The sequence below is a fragment of the Protopterus annectens genome, chromosome 10.part0, assembly GCF_019279795.1.
Source record: "Protopterus annectens isolate FY-2018-M chromosome 10.part0, PAN1.0, whole genome shotgun sequence".
NCBI classification, from domain to species: Eukaryota; Metazoa; Chordata; order Ceratodontiformes; family Protopteridae; genus Protopterus; species Protopterus annectens.
Genome location: NC_056744.1, coordinates 703,320,242 through 703,340,491, shown reverse-complemented (window position 1 = coordinate 703,340,491; position 20,250 = coordinate 703,320,242). Strand labels below are relative to the sequence as shown.

The window sequence follows — 20,250 nt, the reverse complement described above, 5'->3', positions numbered from 1 at the left end:
AGAGGGTAGATTTTTGAAGAAATGCATAAGAGTATTTGGTGCGCAAGATGTCTAATTCAGCATGAGCAACTCAATATTTGCTTCTTAATCCCCAAATTACAATAAATGGTATACACTGGATAGAAATATTTCACAGGAGCATGTGTAAAATTTAACTGAAAGCTTTGAGTCACATCCATTAATTGCTTCAGATCACACGAAAATAGGCTTAGAAAATAGTGCGGAGTAATGAGGTAAAAATGAAATACTTTGCTTTTCCTACTTAATCTGTTAAAAAAGAGGAATTTAAGGAATGTATATTGGGAATGACTTGAGAGATTTTTTTCAGGGGTTAGCTAATGAATGGAATAAAATGAAAATGTAGCTTTAACATTTGAGTGAGCAAAATCTACAGGAAAGAGAAATTATAGGAAATTATAGGGTTGACAAAGGTTAGAGTATAGTAGAATAACGGGAGCATTGCTAAAGAAAAGGAGCAAGACTACAACAAATTCATCACAGTGTGTTAGGTAAAGAAAATAACTAGATACTCTGCAGGGATGAAGACATATTTCAGAAATGTTATAAAAATTTGTATAAAGCAGAGGAATGGGAAACCAAAAATGGTACAAATGGAAATATTTATGGAAGATGTAGTTATGTAAAGGTTAGAGGAAGATAAGACTCGACAATTAATAACCAAGATGGGAAGAGGAGAGAGATAAATAGTGAGGTATGATCAGTCTGTAAAGTCTGAAGAAACCAGCATATTCCTATGTACGTTTGAAACTTAGCAGGGAAGAAAGGGATACAAGTTTGGAATGTTTTGTTTAGCAGTGTTTGGAAAAGGGGGTGGGGACTTACAACTATCTTGGAAGAAAGTTGTGGTGGTGGTTGTGGTTGTATTACTGTAAGAGGGTAAAGACCCTCCAGCCCTAGCCTCATGTAGACCCATTTCAGTTATAAATCATGACTATAAAGGCTTATGTCTACACCACATATGCAAGCAACTTTATGTCTACACCACATATGCAAGCAACTTGTATTTTGCTTGCATATATGATTCATGTAATAATTTTTTAAGTGTTTTATTAATCAGTAGATATAGCTCAATGTTTTTTTCTGGAGTGGTTGCAAACAGTTGAAGGGGAACAGTGAGTGTAAAAAAAAAAGTCACTGTTGTTGGGGGGGGGGGGTTGTTGACATAGAGAAAGCATTTGATAGTCAACTGGGATTTTATAAGTAGGGAAGTGGTAGTGGTTGCATTTCTCAGCAATATAATAGGGTTGATGAGGAGGATATGTAAAGGGTCAAAGACAAGAATGGAATGGTTCCTCTCCAACATGTTTTGTGTTTAAACAGAGCAGCCAGTCCCATATGTCCCTTTATTTTCTTTATATTTAGAACCATTAGCAAATAAGATAAGGGGCTCGCAAGTTCTAGGATATAACTGGTGTGATCAAGAAAAGTTATTTTTATTCACATGTGATGTTTTGTACTTGATAAAACCATAAAATGCCATTTTGGTATTGTGGAACATTTTGAGACAAGTTCATGTCTTTTCAGGATATAAAATGAGTGAAGTAGTTAGTATTTAGATGTATGGATTAAACAGGATTCTCATATGTCATATAAGGATATGTGGGAAGAGGTGTAAAAAATATATATATAAATACATGTATGTGTATATGTATGTATGTATGTAGATATATACATATACATATATATATATATATATATATATATATATATATATATATATATATATATATATATATATATATATATATATATATAAACTAGAAACTGGAAAATGTTTTTAATCCCCTTTAGTTTTATATATGGCAAGCATATTACCAGCCAGAGGAGAATTTGGTGATTAATGAAGTGTTGATGGAGTTTATTTGGGAGGGGAAGAGAACAAGAGGTAAATTTGTCGCTTTTCATAAAGCAAAGTGAGTTAGTTTTACCTGATTTGAAGGGGCAAGTTAGAGCTATACAGTTAAGGCTCATTTACATAACTCAAATCCAGAGTTTATAAATTGAAGTGGGATGTGATAATAATGAAACATGGAGGGAATTGGGTAGAGGATTTTGCATGCAGGTACTTCAGGAGAATAGTAACCGTACCGATTGTTCATAAAGTAGCAGAAATTGTTCTGAGAAGTAAGCCAACACTGGAATGGAGAAAGGAGATTGTACCAATAGTGTTAATTGCAATTAGGTATAGAAAATTGGCAAGAGGGTGTTTGAATTTACTGGATGAAATTTAACGAAGGAGACAAAGTAGAATGAGCCAAAGCAGACATTTGGGCTGTAGGTTGGAGACTGCCTTTGCTATAAGGGGTTGATCATGGACTATAGGCAATTATAGACTATAGGCAGAGAGAGAGATAGATGATTGCTAAATGAAAGACAAGCATCCCGATTGAAGAGCAAAGTCATCCTCATTGCCCCTTGCTGCCCTTGACAAATTTGTTTTCCCTTCCTTTGGCCTCATCTAGTTTACACCCAACAGATATGACCCACCGAGATGTATTGGGCCTAAAGTTAACCACATGGTCTCTCCAATTCCATTGATAGCCAGACAACTCAAGGTTTCATCCCCTGGTGCAACACATTCTTTTCTCATCTTGCAAAGCTTCCAGAAAGAAAATTAACAAGATCAAATGGAAAAGAGTTGTCCTTTGGGCACAACAGCAAGACATGGACCCCTTCCAGCACCAGTACCTAAAATTCTTGAATTCCTGGCTATTATTTTTAATGAGGGGAGCTAGTCCCTCTACAGTTAAGGTTCACTTGGGTGAAAGTCTTACATTAGCTTATTCACATCTTTGTGAGGTGTTTATAAAAGGAACTTTTGTACTCAAACCGCCCTTCATGGACCCTACTCCACCGTGGGATCTGAATTTAATGTTACAGGCCCTAACTCTGAGACCATTTGAACTGGCTACACAATGTGAATTGTGATATTTGACTTTTAAGACTATATTTCTGATGGCCATAACATTGGCCAGAAGAGTTTCAGAACATCAAGCTTTATCTTCTGAGTCGTATTTAATTTTTCATAAGGATAGGGTGTCCTTAAGAACCAATCCTTCCATTTTTTTCCTAAGATGGTGTCAGGATCTAACATTAATCAAACTATTAACCTCTCTGTATTTCCAAAATTTTCAAATAAAGGTGAATATATTTTGCATTTATTAAATGCTCACAGACAGTTATGCTTCAGTCTATACAGATCGGAGAACTTTTGGAAATCTGATGAATTATTTGTATCCTTTTCAGAAATCAGATTGGGTCAACCAGTTTCAAAAGTAACCTTAGCAAAATGAAAAAAAAAAGTTTGGTCTGGTCTTGTCAAAGCCTTTAAGGGCCCATTTAAACAGGTCCATGGCAACTTCATCAGCTTTTTTATGCAGGTCTTCCATGGATGATGTTTGTGCCTGCAACTTTGGCTAATCCTCATACCTTTATTGCTCATTATAAATTGGATCTGGTCTCTAGGGGAAGAGCGGCCTTAGGATCATCAGTACTCAGGAATATCCTTCCTTAGAGTCCACCCATGATTCAGGTAGCTGGGGACTCTGTCCCATATGCTTAGGAATGAATGAAAATTGGCAACATCAGATAAAGAAGTTAGGTACCCACCATAATGTTCCATCCGTGTTCATTTTCATTTTTCCTCAACTCCCCTCCCTCCAGCCCTCTATCCTGGTTCTTTTGAAGACAGCGGGGATAGTATTGCAGGAACCAAGTTCTTTCTGTCTGAGCTCCAGATAGTGACATTCCATATTAAAGCTACAATTTTATATCATACAATAAGGAACTCCAAACAACATCTGGAGAATAAGGGGGACTACATCATTATGAGTAGAAAAGGAACTTGAGAGCTTGTAGTATCCACGAGGTGTGAGACGGTGTCAGTCGGATCTGAGGATAGGTTCCGAACCCATATGTTGAGGAAGAATGAAAATGGACAACACAGATGGAACGTTATGGCGAGTACATAAGTTCTTTATTTGAGACTGGAGAGTCATTGTGTGATATTTGGAATGTGGTGACTCGGCAATATGACAGCATCACAGGAAGATTTTTACTGCTTTTACTGTTTGATTTCCCCCACTCTGTTTTGTGCTTTCAATGGTTGTTTTTAAGAGTTGGAGCAAAATACATTAGACAACTTCAGGTGGCTGTTGCTGTGACTATATTTTATTTGCAGCTTTTTTGCAGACAATGGTATCAGTTGTTTTAATCGGTTTCTTGTCTTTGGCTGTTGCAAAGCCATTTTGCATTATTTTTTATATTAAGTAGTCAATGCAGTTATTGTTTTCATTTGTCATTTAAGTAATGAAATGCGGATTTTTATTATCTGCATGCCAGTTGTTTCATTGTTTTAGGTGTTTATTATTTTCTTTCAAGTGTAGATTATTACTATTTTTGTTCTTTATTTTTGTGAATGAACTTGAATTTGAAGGTCAGGTATGTGGGATTTGAAAAAGCAGGCAGATTGGGATGCATGACTCACTTATTCCTATTCCAGATATAAGAGATAGTTGAGGATTGATAAGTGGTTTATTATTAATGAATAAAGTTGCTCTATAAGCACTTTATAGCTGGCTATAACCTTTTTATAGCCAATTCCCATACAATCTCTCACACTCTGTAAATAGCTTTTGACTTTAACTGTGTGAATTTGTTAAAATGTATCTGCATGATATTCCACTATGGCCAATATTGCTCACATTTTGTATTATTTGACATGTATTTGTACTTTTATCTGTATTTTTATTGGACTGCTATTTTTACTGTAATCTGTTTCATGGAGATTTTCTCTCCGGGCCTCCACTGAAAACAGGCTCTCTGGGCCTAGTGGACTTCCCCGGTAATCAAACTGGAAATAAAATAAGTATAATGAGATGGGTGGAGAGTGGACATATGTCCGAACATGCTTGTATGGTAGTTATGGTGCAGACTGATGATTGGGATTATAATGAAAGGCATTTGAGTTTACCAGCTTTTTTTAGAGACTATAAAGGAAAGATCTCCTGGGTAAAGAAGTTGTTGAAAAAGGTGTTGGAACAGGTTGAGGTGGATATTGAAGAAAAATGGGTTGAGTGGACTTTTTGGATTAGTGTGGTGTATGGGAGAAGGAAGACATTAAATATTTTGAGATCTCTAATAGTTATACAATATATGTCATTATTGAAACAGCAACTTGCAATAGTGTGCCTTGACAAGAAGAAGACATTCGATAGGATACAATGTTTATTTTGGTTTTGTTGTTAACATACTTGAAGGAGAATCACACCCACAGACTGAAAAAACATGTTTATTTCATCATGTCTTAATGTTTCCTGCATTTTAACACCACTTTTGGACACTACTTTTTTTTAATATTTTTAAATGCAATTCCAGAGTCTAGACACATGGGGTCTAGCATCTTGATTTTTTTTAATCTACCTCTAGGTATCCCACAATGCAGTGTTTATCTTTAAAATATTACATCTTAGCCCATAAGCTTCTGTCAGTGCATTGACTTTACATGCGTGTTCACATATACCCTGCTTTCTTTTAGTTGGTCAAGTTTATTTGCCATTTCTTGCTTTTCAATGGTTACTTAAAAGACAAATGGGGATAATCACACAGAACAGTATTCCCAGTGCCTGTTACTTTTTTTTTCTCTCCCCTTAAACACATCCCCTTTATATCTGTCAAAGTGACAAAGGTAATTGGAGCTGTTTGTTGCTTTGATTGTTCACAGTAGGACAAAGTTCATGTACTATTGAATTATACTATCCACCTACTTAACAGTGGGACACTTACTTTTGCTGCACTATAGCCCCTTTTTGTCTTCAAATTTTAATCCTTACTGTGATGCCTCTGCACTGGCCCAGTAATCAAGGAGCCTCAATCCTCACCACTGGCAACAGCTACGGGACGTACACATCGGGAGGATGACAAGTACACACACAATAAAGTATAATTTCCCTTAAGAGCACACCAAGATCACATGGTCATGCTGCTAAATGCTAGGAGCTTAAACCAAAAGCTGCACACCTTGGAAGCACTTCCATCACTGGAAGATGTAGATGCCTTTGCAGTCACAGAAACGTGGATGGAAGGCTGCAATGCTTTCCACACCTTCAGACCACCTAATGAATGTGTGAGAACCAAAGGAGGCTGTGTGTCTATCTATATTAGAGATAAATTTACCTCCTGTGTAGTTAGACTGGACAACTCCATGGAGTTAATCCAAGTTTAGGTTACGGTAGGAAAGACCCCCATTAAAGTCTTAGCCAGTTATAGATCCCCCTTCATGGGTCATGACACGTATGAAGCCTACTTGACCAAACCCAAACACGCTGGTTATGGGGATTTCAGTTGTCCCACTATCAACTGGAAAAACCTACTTTAGCCAGAACCTGCTAGCGCAAAAATTCCTTGACTTTGCTAACTCAAATGCCTTGGAACAAATTGTTCATACTCTGACAAGAGGAACAAACGTACTAAATCTGGTCCTCACTAACCTCTCAAACTGATGCACTACTGCAACTGTCAGACCCTCATTAGTTAAATCTGAACACAAATCACCTTCAAGCTGACGCTAACAACACAAATCACATTCAAGCTGACGCTAACACCAGAACTCAAAAAGGTGAAATCAGACAAAAAAACTTCACCAAGGTAAACTATACCCTCCTAGGTGAAGATATAAATGCATTCCGAGCCCTACCTCCACCTGGAAGCGGTAACTACACTGAAGCTTACACTAAAGCCCATTACAATCACTTGCATACGTGTATAAACTCTGCTGCACCAGAAAGGATCAAAGCCAGAGCCCAAATTAAAACAAGCTGCCATGGTGGAAATCCCAGTATCAACAAACTTTACAATAAATGCAAAAAGTTGCTGTCCATGAAAACAAAGGCGAGACTCCAAAATGGAAAGGCACCCTCCTCAGCCTCAACAGGCAAATTAGACATATTGTCAAATCCTCTAAGGGTCTCTTTGAAAAAAACGTAGCACAGCCGAGGATAACCATAAGGCATTTTACAGCTATGTACGTAGCCTAAACGTTAGAACCCAAGCATGTGCAGAACCAGTGACTTAACTGTATCCCACTTACTGACCCCACAGATAGCAAACCTGCTAGTGGATAGGTTTGGTGAAAATTTCACCCCTCCCATCTCTTCCAAATATATCAGAAACCTTGCCCTAACCCCCCCCCCCCCACATATCTGAAGAACAGATCATCAAAGCCTTATCCAAGGTGAAAAACAGTGTGTATGGGACTAGATGGCATCCCAAGCTGTCTTCTAAACAGGCTAAAACATGAGCTAGCATCACCATCAGGTACCCTTTTCAGTCGTAGTCTAACCACAACTGGCCTTGCAACAGACCTGGTGAATTACAGATGCATAAGCCTGACTAGCCTCATCTGTAAGGCCATGGGACGTGTCACTATGGACCTCCTAAGTAAAGACATAGATGACCTCCAAACCCTGGATCCGACCCAATTTGGCTTTGCCAAGGGCAGATTCTGCCTGTTAAGTCTTGTGGATGTTTTTGAAAATGAAAACAGGGCTACTGATGAAGGCAAATCTGTGCACACAGCATACCTCGACTTGGCAAAGGCTTTTGACACAATCCAACACTCTGGCATTACCGATAAACTTAGCAACCTGAATTTAACCCCCCCCCCCCCTTCGTTGTAAGATGGGTTGCTAACTGGCTCACCGGACACACATTATCAAAGTGAGCGACTCCACATCACATCAAACAGCAGACCTGTTTACCAGTAGGGTGCCACAGGGGTCAGTGCTAGGTCCCGTACTGTTGGTTATATACTTCTCAGAAGTTCAGGTCAAAACTAAGGGGTTGTGGCTGATAAAGTTTGCAGACGTCTGCAAACTGGGTGCAGTTATTGAATACCCAGATGATGTCAGTATACTTTAGGAAGGTCTTACACAAGCCAACGAATGGTGTCTTAGGCACAGTCGCAAACTGATTGCAGAGAAATGCATCATCATTCCCTTCCCTACAAACAATGTTCCTTCACACTATCAAATCAACAACAATACCCTAAGTAGCCATGATTTGGTAAGGGACTTGTGTCTACAAGTTGACTGCAACCTTTAACTTAGACCAGAATGTGTCTGCTGTAGTAAGGAGGGCTTTCTACGTAGCTCACTTCATTAGTAAAGGCATCGCCTCAAGAGCAAAAGAGGTTATAATCCCACTGTACTTGGTTATTAATCTGGCCCATAAATGAGTATAATACCCCGTTTAGCATGTACCGTACAAAGCACCTGCAGCAATTGGAGAGACCTCAGAGATTTCTAACCAAGAAGATCAGGAGACTCCAACACGTCCTATACACAGACAGACTAAAGTCCCTGTCACTTTACTCTGTATCATGGACTTCTTGGGGAAGATTTGTGCCTGGCTTACAGAGCAATCTTGGACCCAAACCTAATGAACTTGCTGCATATCTGTAAATCAAACGAGACTACAGCCACTCATTCTAGGGACCTAAATATGACCTGTGACTTTAATCTGGTTGTCCAGCATGTCCAGTTTATCTCCCAGCATTTGCTGTGTCTTTGGAATAGGCTACCTTTTCTTGAGAAACAGAGCACCTCTATGACACTGGTCAAAAGAAACCTGGATGAGTGAATGGGGCGCCTTAAATACTTACCAGGAATAGCACCCACAACCGTCCTGTACATGGGCAGTCATTACTAAATGCTATCTTGGGTATTAACTAACATTTCTATATCATTACATTGGGATGAAATGGCTAGGCTTGAAATGACCTCTGGGTTTATATCCTAGTAATCTCCCATTATCTTATTTTCATTGCTTGTTCCTTACTATCCATATCACAAACAAGATCTTCCAGTTGCTTGGTTTTTGTATCATTTTTTGTTAAGTCTATTCACACACATCCTTATCTGGCAATACAGAAGCTTCTTTAATCCATACTCCTAAGTATTTTATCTTATCATATTCCATAAACATGGGTATTGCTGAACCAAGTCATGAGTGGTACATAATTTTATAACTATAGCCATCATTTTACCTTCATTATTTATATACTGTGAAAAGACTTGAAACTGTCTAAAAATGTTTTGCAACACCAAAGATGTTCTTTTCTGGTTTTATAAAGTGGAAATGTCATCTGCAAATAAGTCTAATTTTTCTTGATTACAATACCAATTTTATCCTTGAATATGTTCTTCATATTGATCACTGCTCTAGTAGACTTGGCTATATAGGTTATAATCTGCCAAGGATGTAACAACTGGCCAGCTTCCCAAGGGTTCCTTCCACATGCCTAAAACTGTCAGGCAGCTCGAGCTGAGCTGACTAAAAGACACGTTTGGGTGTAAAGCCCTTCAGAGATTTACTGCTGCTGAAGAGTAAGCTCCTCTAAGGCATTTGAGGATTAATGGTTGGCTTTTCCTTTCCTTTGCTGGGCAGAATAGTTCACTCTGGTGTTTAAAAAAATGTCTTACATTTATTGTAGTTATTACTTTCTACTTCAAGAAAGTTATTTTAAAGCAAGAAGTGGTGTATTTTAATGGACTGTCTCAAGACTGTAACTTTCTTTTAAATGGAGCACTCATTTTTATTCTGTCAGTTTAAAAGTAGTGTAAAATACCTTAAAACATTTTCTTTGGAATAATTGTATATTTTGTCCATTGTGGGTCTGCCGTATTGTTTTAAAGTGCTTTTTACTGTTTTTTTTCCCCCTGTCAAAAAGGGACTGGTAGTTTTACTAGCATTAGCTGCTTGTCTTCTGTAGAAAAGTAGTGCCATTTTCTGCTTGACCATGGAACAGATTGCTGGTCCCACATTTGGTCCATCTTCCAGCCATAGAAAAAGTTAAGCAGGCAGTCTTTGCCACCACAACATGCTAGCAGTTTGCCTCAGCTGCAGGTGGCTGAATCTGCTGTGGCCATTTTTTTGTACTGCAGACCACTCTTTTACCCCCTATCCCTCTGATGTAGCACCTATAACCATTATGACCCAGAAGTTATTCACATCCTCTGCGGCTGTTGGAGTCCCCCTCAGTGGGCAAGGGAGAGCCACTGCTGTCTGTTCTGGGCGGAGGAACAGGAAAGATTTCTCTGTGTCTGAATGCTGCGGCCATCACTGGGGAGCAACAGCTGCCAGTTAGTAACACAGTTTGTTTAATTTTTCTTGTCAGAGAAGCTCTAATTTCTTTTGATATGAGTAATTTACTAGGACTAGTTTAGGATTTAATTCAGGCTATTAATCCTTCTTGTAAAACAGTTTCTGGTAAAAGAGGAATTTCTCTTTTCCTGAAGAGATTCAAGATTCCGAAATCACAGGAAGATTAGGGACAGGTTCTGGATTTTGTCCGCAGATTCTGATTTAGAGTCTCAGGAGAGCTCATTTTTTGGTTTTCCCTAAGGGGATTTATCTTTCTCTGAGACTGTATTGCTAGAATGTGCCAGACTTTTCAGTGGGAGAACACTGAGGCTTCTCAGTTCCTCAGAAAATCGGAGTTGTTGCATAATGATTATCCAAGCATGTGCCCATTTATTGCATTCTGTCCGCTTTATAGGATGTTTGTCTTCCTGCTTGCAATTTCCCTGACATTCAGCCAGGTATTCCTAAAAAGACAGGATATATAAAGTCACTCAATCTTTTAAATGTTTATACACTATTCCCAAACCTGATCCAGCAGCTATAGCCGTAGTTGACTCCATTGCTGCTAAGCATTTAGTTAATTCCAATCCTAATCTTTCGGATAAGGATGGGAGAATTCTTGATAGGTATGGGAAAAAGTATATACATCTACAAGTTTGATTTTCTGAGTTTTAAATTGTCAGGCTCCTATGTTAAAGTTTGTTCTGACAAACTGAGAAAATGTGAAGAAAATTTGCTTTAAATAAGTTTAGTTTCTTCTATCGCACAGGTCACTACTTATTGTTTGCAGTGTTTGTTTTACTCTGATACTTATTTCAGGGCTATGGCCACTGGTACTGTTTTAAGGAGCCTTGCTTGGCTGCTTTCTCAGGATCTTCCAGATGTAAACATTTTGAGATTTTAAATACTCTCTTGGATAGAGATTTAGTATTTGACCCCTTCTGCTGCAGAGGTGATCAAAATTTGTGATTAAAGTAAGAGGAAAGCTGATACAGGAAATCTCTCTAAGATTTTCCGCCCTACTTTTCCAAATTGTGTAAGGGATTCACTTTCTTCTCATCCAATTTTAGCAAAAAAACAGACTAAATGGTCTCACCAGAATTCAGGTAAATGGACCTTTAAGAAGAATTGGAAAGGGGGTTCCAAAGTCTCAATCCTCTCAAAACCAAGGACAGTCAAAGAAGTCTCCCTGTTCAAGAGATCTTGTGACCCCTTTCACCTTGGCCCCTTTTCTCTGCCAGAAAGTTTGAATCTTCATTTTTCTGTTTGACAACATTGTAGTTGGTAGTGGGAGGAAATCGCACATTTGCAGCTGTACTATTGATGAATATACCTACACATTTGCCATGGGATACTTGTTCAAATTGTGTGTTTTGTGAAGTAATTGAGATTTCACCAGAGCCAATATGAGTAGTTCATTTTTATTGGCATTTAAAAAAAACTTTAAGCCATTTTTCTCTGCGTTGAAGTTTAAGGTATGTGGACTGCTGCATCTGGATTTTTAAGTCCCCATCAGTATAGGGGATACTGAAGCTTTCTACTTGAATCTAGTCCTTGTCTGCCTAGTGATTAGGGGAAGCCATATTTTTATCTCCTGTTGACACAAATGGGCTGAAGGAAGAGCATCTTCAGTGAACGCAGCAGGTGGCACAAATCCCTACTCTGTTGGCTGACCAACACTATAAGATTGTATGTGAGCCATCACATAATTTTGTTTTAGAGTATTACTTATTTATTGCACAGGTGGTATGATGGGCTTGGAAGTGGAAACTGCTTGTGTCAGTTTCTAGATTATCGTGTTTTTTTCCAGGTCATTATGAATTTCTGTTAATTCTGTTTTTAATATAGTTAAGTAAACAGTGTGCATATGTATGTACAGTTAATGTTCCAGCACGTACATGCTTAACTTGTGGATCTGAAGTAGTTACTTCATTTGTTCTGCAACCTGTGGGTTTCTGATCCGACCGGCAGTTTTCCAAGCTTCAAGATCCGAGCTCCTAGCTCCTCCCCTCTACCCATAATCCCCTGTCACCACCACACTACCTCAGATCGTTTTTGCCGCGGCTTGATCACAAGCATCTTGAGAAGAGCTCCTGAGCTTAGTAGCAGGGAAGTGAATTTTTCTTAAATTTTTCTTAATTTTTTGACGAAGTTAAAAGAAGAGTGTGTTTTTATTTTCGGGATTGCGTTTTGTTCAGTTAACCCTCTCCTAGGTGTTTGGGCGTGTGAGTGTATGTGTTAGGAAAATGGCCGAAGGCCATAAGGCTATTTTTTTCTAAGTGCACTGGGTGTGGTCATAAGCTTTCCCCAGCTGATGGACACACTCAGTGCGTTATATGCCTGGGGGTTGCCCATTTGTCTACAGACTGCCAGGTTTGCGCAGCCTTCAACCCCCGGGCTGTGAGGGACAGGAGGAACAGGTTTATTCTGGCGGGATTGCTTTCCCAGGTAGCTTCGGCACCCCTGACTCCCTTGACTCAGGCTGGGACTCAACCTCCCACTATTGCCTTGAGTACGAGGGAAGTTCAGTCTTCTCCTTCTAGGGAAAAGCACAGAGAGAAGCACCGACACAAGAAGCGAGCCAAGCCTCATCCCTTGGCTCTGCCATTGAAGACTGCTAAATCGCCCCCGAGGGTGTCCGGACCTTCTCCTTCTCGGCTCCGATCCCCTTCCTTCTCGCCGGAGGAGGAGCTCCTATCACCTTCAAGGTCGTCGAGACGGCCTTCCAGGCTCGCCTCTACGACCTCCTCTAGATCTACTAGGTCTCTCTCCAACTCTGACATGGACAGGATGATGCGTCGGTTTCTGCAGACCCAAATGCAGATGGGGGTGCTCTTGCCCCCCCCCCCTCCCACAGGGGGGGGGGGAGTGCAGCTTCAATATTTGCCCCGATTTCTCCTTCTTCAACCCGGATCCGGGTATTGGAGTCTTCGGATCCAGGCCCTTTCGGAGCTGGGGTTTTGTCGGAGCCGGTGGCCCAAGCCTTCTCGATGCCGACCATACCCTCGAGTATCTCGGATCCGAGTTCTCGGGGCCGTGGGCCAGGCGTCGGATCCGTGGGAGCGGGTGCCTCTTCAGCGCTTCCTATGTCTGAGAGCATCTCCCTCTTGGATCCGATGGCTTCGGCTCCGACCCCGATCCCTATCTCAGAGCCGAGGGGACTGCTCTCGGGGCCGGAAAAGAGTAGTTCTCCCTCTGCGTTCAAGGTAGTGGAGAGGGTACTGTCGAGGTCTTCCAGGTCCCCGACCCGGGCTTTGGATCCTTCCACTCCCTCCATACGGGTCTACCTTCCATTATCCTTCCATCGGGACAGCTTGCTCAGACCCTCCAGTTGGTTCCCTCGGAGGAACAAGAGGCCGTTGACGAGCCCTCTTCTGATAGTCCCACAGAAGAGGTGCCTCGTAAACGGACATGTGAAAGGAGGCACATGGACTCCCCCGAGTCCGTCACCACAGATACGGACTTAGAGGAAAGGGAAGGTTCCCCAAGGTCACCCCCCGAGGATGTCTCATGGAAATGTTGCATATTGGGGGGGGTGTGGTCTGCCCAAAAACCTTCCTTGGATGAGTCCATATTTCTGGAGGTGTTTGAAGTGGGCCCATCTACCTCCTGGGTGTCCCCACCAGTAGATCTCCTGACTACCAGGGCTTGGCAGGAGCCTGACACCGTGGAGCCTATCCCACACCAGCTGGATAAAATCCTTAGCCCCCCTTCAGATAGGCAGGCTTGGGCCAAAGGGTCTCCAGTTGATGCCATGTTGGTGGCTGCTGCCACTAAGAGAGAACTCTCCCAGGAGAGCTCCACGGTCCACCCGCCGGACAAGGCGTTCCAGGCGCTGGACCATATAGGGAAGCGGACCCTTGCTTCAGCAACCTTCTCTGTGAGGGCGCTGAATTATATGGTGCATGTCATCAGGCTGCAACGGGATTTGATCAAGGCATACACTGCAGCTCCACCAGAGTTCATGTCGGTCGAGGACAAAACCATGTTCTTGACTCGTATGGCCACTCTCAAGTCCATCTCAAATACGTCCATGCGGCTACTGTCATGCTACGGAGGGAGCCGCAAGGGCCAGCGGGGCAGGTGTTGTCTTGCCATGCCACGCCTGGCTACGCCTTTGTAATTTTACGGAACCTTTCAAGACGTCCTTCGTGAATGCACCCTTTGATGGCTCTTCGCTTTTTGGCAAGACCGCATGCAATACACTAGTCCAAAGCGAGACGGATGGGAAGACGCTGTCTGCCGTCGGAGTTCGCTTCTCGAGCCCCCAACGTTCCTTCTCAAGGAATCAGAGGGGGCAAAAGAAGCTGTGGTTCCGCAAGTCTCAGCAATCCTATCCAGCTTCTGACTCCGCGCCCTCCAGAGGCAGAGGGGGACAGGATGGACGCCGGCCCGGAGGCAGAGGGGGACCGCGTAATTTCGGGTCTAGGGTGCCCTTTTCCGAGAGACCCACGCAGCAGCCCTGAGGGCTTACCAGACTGTCCAGCTCTGGAGGCAGTCGGGGGGGCGTTTAACGAAGCACCTGTCAATGTGGGAGTCCATCACGAACGATCGATGGGTGCTCCGAATTATATCCAGAGGCTACAAAATTCCCTTCCTATTTCGTCCTCCCTCAGGTGGTCGCCTCCCCAATGTCCCACCCAATCAAAGAGAGGCGGCGACCATAGAGATTTCAAATTTGTTAGGAAAAAGAGCCAAACAGGGGGTCCCCCAAGACCAATCCGGATCGGGCTACTACTCAAGGTTCTTTTTAGTGCCAAAAAAGACGGGGGACCTCAGGCCCATTCTAGACTTGTCTGTCCTGAACATGTTTGTCCCCAAAGAAAAGTTCTGGATGGTCACTCTACAATCTATTCTCCCCTCAATGCAGGAGAATGACTGGATGTGCTCTCTAGACCTCAAGGACGCGTACTACCACATTCTAATGGACAGACGGTCCAGGAGGTTCCTCCGCTTCCGTCTAGGGGCCAGTCATTACCAGTTCAGGGTCCTTCTGTTCGGACTCACCTCTGCCCCCAGGGTGTTCACCAAAGTCATGGCAGTGGTTGCGGCCCACCTGAGGCTTCAGGGCATAAGGGTCTTTCCGTACCTAGACGACTGGCTCCTCACAGCAACCAGCAGGCATCAACTTTGTATCCCGAGGGCCTATGTTCTGTCTCTTGCCGACAGCTTGGGCATTTCAGTCAACATACCGAAGTCTTTTCTTCATCCTGTGCAAGCATTAGATTTCATAGGAGCCAGGCTAGATTCCCGATCTTCCTGGGCCTTCTTGACCTTGGACAGGCTGTCCAGCCTCTCACTCCAAGTTTTGGCTCTTCTTCGCACCAAAGCTCCATCGGCGAGTTATTCCTGAGAGCACTAGGCTCGATGGCAGCAGCGATTGGCATCTCTCTCCATGCTCGCCTAAGGATGCGTATATTACAGTGGACACTCCAAGTTCAATGGTCACTGTTACACCATCCATTGATTACTCCCATTCTCCTGAGCAGGGTTTGCAGGGAATCCCTCCTTTGGTGGCTTCACTCCCCAGAACTCAGGCAAGGGAGACCCTTTGTGATTCCCCCTCACCAGGCCACGTTAACCACGGATGCTTCTTGCCTAGGGTGGGGGGGCATTGTTTGGGCAGAAACGTCCAAGGTATGTGGACCTTGTCAGAGACCGCCTTGCACATAAATGTTCTGGAGATGAGGGCGGTGCTTCTAGCGTTGCAGGCTCTCCAAGACCTTCTACCTCTAGGAACGATTGCAATACAGACAGACAATATGTCAGTGGTCTGGTATATAAACAAACAAGGGGGAACCAGATCCTACCCTCTTTGACGAGAAGCAATGAGAGTTTGGGAATGGGCGATATCCACCAACCGCTTTCTGATAGCAACGCACATTCTGGGACGATCCAACATCCTGGTGGACAAATTGAGTCAAGTAATTCTCAGTCCTTACGAGTGGTCTCTCAATCCGAAAGTTGCGAAGGAAATTTTCCACAAGTGGGGTTGGCCTCACTGCGATCTCTTTGCTACCCCCCAAAACACAAAATGCAGCGAGTTCTTCGCAATTCTTCCCCCCAGAAGGGGAGAGCCCCAGAGACGCTCTGATTCATGCTTGGCCTCCCGGTCTACTCTATGCTTACCTCCCGCTTCCGCTCATAGCGAAGTTCATTCAGAAAGCCGCATGGTTGGGGAGCAAAATTATCCTCATAGCCCCATTCTGTCCTCGTCAAATCTGGTTTCCATACCTGCGGTCTCACAGTCTCTCCTCCCCTTTAATCCTGGATCCCATTCCAGGTCTGATCTCGCACCCAACAGGGTGCCCAACACCAAACCTGGTAAACCTCAAGCTCGCAGCTTGGTTGATCCAGTTCCACTAATGGCAAGGACTCCTGGTATCTCGTCACCAGTGAAAACTATTCTGGTAGCGGCTCATAAACAGTCCACCAGGAAAATCTATAATAGCAAGTGGAAACGATTTTCTATCTGGACTAACAGCCAGGGTCTCAACCCTTTTACTGTTCCGATTCCTACAGTCTTGGATTTTTTGTCCATGATATTTGAACAAGGGGCCAGTGCATCAACGGTGAAAGTACAGTTGGCAGCAATATCCCATTTTCATGTGGGAGACTGATTAGGTTCCCTAGCATCTACAAAACTGTGTAAGACATTCTTGCGTGGCGTTTTCCTTCTCAAGCCACCGGTAAAATCCGTGACTGCCCCTTGGGACTTGACCTTTGTTCTGCAAGTTTTAACGAAACTTCCTTTTGAACCTGCAGCTTCTGTACCCCTTAATTTTCTGTCCTGGAAAACAGCATTCTTGGTAGCCATAACTTCTGCTAAAAGGGTTTCAGAGCTCCAAGCCTTGTGCATGAAACCTCCCTATCTTATTTTTCACGATGACAGTGTCTCTCAGGACTAACCCATCTTTTTTTACCAAAAGTGGCATCTGTGGCAAATATCAATCGGACTATCAATCTGCCAGTGTTTTTCAAGAATTTTCAAAATAAGGGAGCATACATCTTGCATACACTAGATGTACATAGACAGTTGCGTTTTTACCTGCACAGGACCAAAGACGTTCGTAAGGCTGATCAACTGTTTGTGTCATTTGCTCCTTCATCCATGGGAAAACCTATATCCAAAGTGACACTGGCTAATGGGATTTGTCAATGTATTTCTCAGGCATATAAGGCATAGGGCAAAACAACCCCATTTAAAATTCATGCACATTCCACACGGTCCATCGCAACTTTTGCAGCCTTCTGGTCCAGAATGCCGTTGGACGACATATGTTCAGCAGCCACTTGGTCTTCTGCTCATATGTTTATTTCTCATTTATAAGCTGGACATGATATCTAGAAGCAGGGCGTCCTTTGGCTCCGCGGTGCTTCGGAATATCCTTCCATAGGCCACCCAGGTTTCTTTGTTTAGGTAGCTGGGGACTCTGTCCCACAGGTTGCAGAACAAATGAAGTAACTACTTCAGATTTAGAAGTTATGTACTCACCATAACGTTCCATCTGAGTAGGTACTTTATTTGTCTGCAACCATCCCCCCCTGCCATTCCCCTAACCTGTATCGGGTTTCTAGGATCATTTATGATTCTTGAGAATATCTGAACCTGTTTATTACAGGTTTATCAGGTGATACAGCAAAACCAATCTGAGGTAGTGTGGTGGTGACAGGGGATTATGGGTAGAGGGGAGGAGCTAGGAGCTCGGATCTTGAAGCTTGGAAAGCTGCCAGTCAGATCCGAGGTCGGATCCGAGGCCCACAGGTTGCAGACAAATGAAGTACCTACTCAGATGGAATGTTATGGTGAGTACATAATTTCTAATTTTCAAAAGTAATCCTTTTCAGAACATTGTAAGTGACTTGGGTTGTTCTCCTGCTTCCCTAATGAACTAGACAATGGGTAATATAAGAAGGCAAGTCAACCACTTTTCTGATTTGTTAATGTGATTTTCTTTCTCATCCTTTGTGTCAGGTTGGGCTTCACTGAAATGTGGGGTTGTCTACACATTATAAATATTACCTCAGAATGGCTACCACTGCTGTACCATTTTGAACAGTTCAGGTTAAGAAAACATCTTATTGCATAAAAGAAATTAATTAATTGTATTTTTTTTATTTCTATGCATACTTTTTGTTAAATTTATCTGATGCAAATCCACTAATTGAATGCTCAGCGGTCTTCAGCTTTGAGCCTGAATCGGGGGCATGGCACTAGTGTCAGCAAACATCATAGGGCATTGATGAGCAGAAATGCCTGTGAGGAAACGGAATGTATATTAAACCACTGATAAGAACAAAAGACGTAATGGTCCTTGTACAAAAGCTTTATTCAAACCAGCAGTAATTTAATCCTTGTACTAAAAGAAGGTTGCACATTGTTCGAATTAAGTAATTGCAAAATTTTAAAACTTATTTATAAGAACCAAAGTGACATGGGAAGAGTAAGTGATGAACCACATCAAAAAACACTGAATGCAATGTCAGTCCTGTCCCACTGGTCGGTATAGTTTGTGACATGGGAAGTGAAGGAGATGTGGGTTGTGTACGGACACACTTTCTTTTAAAATCTTATTCACTGTGGTTGGAGCGAACATGTGGAGGAAGGCAGTTTATTTTTTTTCCTAACGTGGACCAGGGACTTAAAAGTTGTAGAGGTGTCTTTTTTGGGTATTTGCGGTTATTTTATTCCTTTTGGGGGAACATGTAGGAAAAATGTTGATTAGCCAGGTAAAGGGGTGTGCCATCCGCTTCAGTTACAGTTTTGAGCAAGCTGGTTCTAAAAGCAAGCTCAGCCTGAGGTGGACTGGCCCTTTATTTATTTATTTTCAGTTAGGGATCCTGTTAATCACAATTTTTTGGCAATTCATTTTATATTTGGGATATGTTGGAGGGAAAGAGGCAGTCTATTTTAGAGCAGTTTGGCCTATTAAATAGTCAGCTTATAGTTTTTATTTCCCCTTTTCATTTTTACTCCGTTTATGACATTGTTTTGTAGTTGTTAATGAGAATAGTCTGGCATTTCTGTGTTCAGTGCATTTATTTGCTATGTTTGTCATTGTCATAGATGGGGATCCCCAGCTTTGCCAGTTGAGTTGATTTGTCTTTATTTTTGATATCTTTATTGCTATGTCTTTGTTATTGCTTTAGTCTGTGTGGTATTTTACATGCATATTTGTTGTACAAATAACATTCCACCAAAGTGGCTTAGAGCACCCATGGTGTTATTATCTAATTTGTGTTTGAGTACCAACAGAATGATTCTTTCATTATTTAATGTACATTTAAGCTTTCTTGCTTAATTTGGGATTACTGCTGAGAAAGCAGTTTAGAAATAACTTATTGTAAAATTAGCTTGTTGAATAATGGAATTATTTATTTATTTTTTGTTGCTTCAGTGTCCTGCCTGCCTGCCCCAAACATTACATGTAAGGATCAAAATGGCACTGTAAGCCGTTTCACAGGAAAGGAGGTTGGATTTTACAAAAACATTTCCTGCCGTAATGTGTAAGTATTACAAACCCATTTCTTGTCACAATATGCAAGTATTTTATTAAATACTTTTGTAAAATTTATTTAGGAAGATGTTCTGGACTGCTGGTCAACACAGTTCTTGTATGAAGCTTTATTGCTGAGTGATAACCTGTGTCATTTTCCTTTGTTTCAGAAGCATATTTAAGCATACTGTGCTAATGTATTTTAATTTGAAATGTCACTTCCTATTCCCTGTATTCTTTACTAAGTAGGCTATCCTGGTGATTGTTTTGTCGAACAGAGCATCAAAGTAAACATTCTCTTTTCAAATGTCTACTGGCAAAGTGCTCAATAGATTTCCTATGAGTCAGGAACTATTTTCAGTTATTAAGCCCTAATTAAAAATTCTTGATTTTTATAGATCTTCATATTGATCACTGCTGCAGTAGCCTTGGTTATATAGGTTATATCCTGCCAAGAATATAGCAGCCCGTCAGGTTCCAAAGCTTTTGGGCCCCTTCCAAATGTCCAAACTACCAAGCAGCTGAAGCAGAGGTGACTAAAAGACAAGTTTCGGTGCAAAGCCCTTCAGAGCTTTACTACTTCTGAAGAGTA

General features: G+C 41.9%; 1 protein-coding gene across 1 annotated transcript in view; it reads left to right on the top strand.

Moving 5' to 3' along the window:
• The window catches only part of TM2D1 (TM2 domain containing 1), a 728,199-nt gene that overhangs the window by 21,234 nt on the left and 686,715 nt on the right, over positions 1 to 20,250 (top strand). Inside the window, exon 3 of the mRNA XM_044085534.1 lies at positions 19,560 to 19,668. Within this exon, the coding sequence (XP_043941469.1) occupies positions 19,560 to 19,668 (109 nt within the window). The remainder of the gene's footprint in view (positions 1 to 19,559; positions 19,669 to 20,250) is intronic.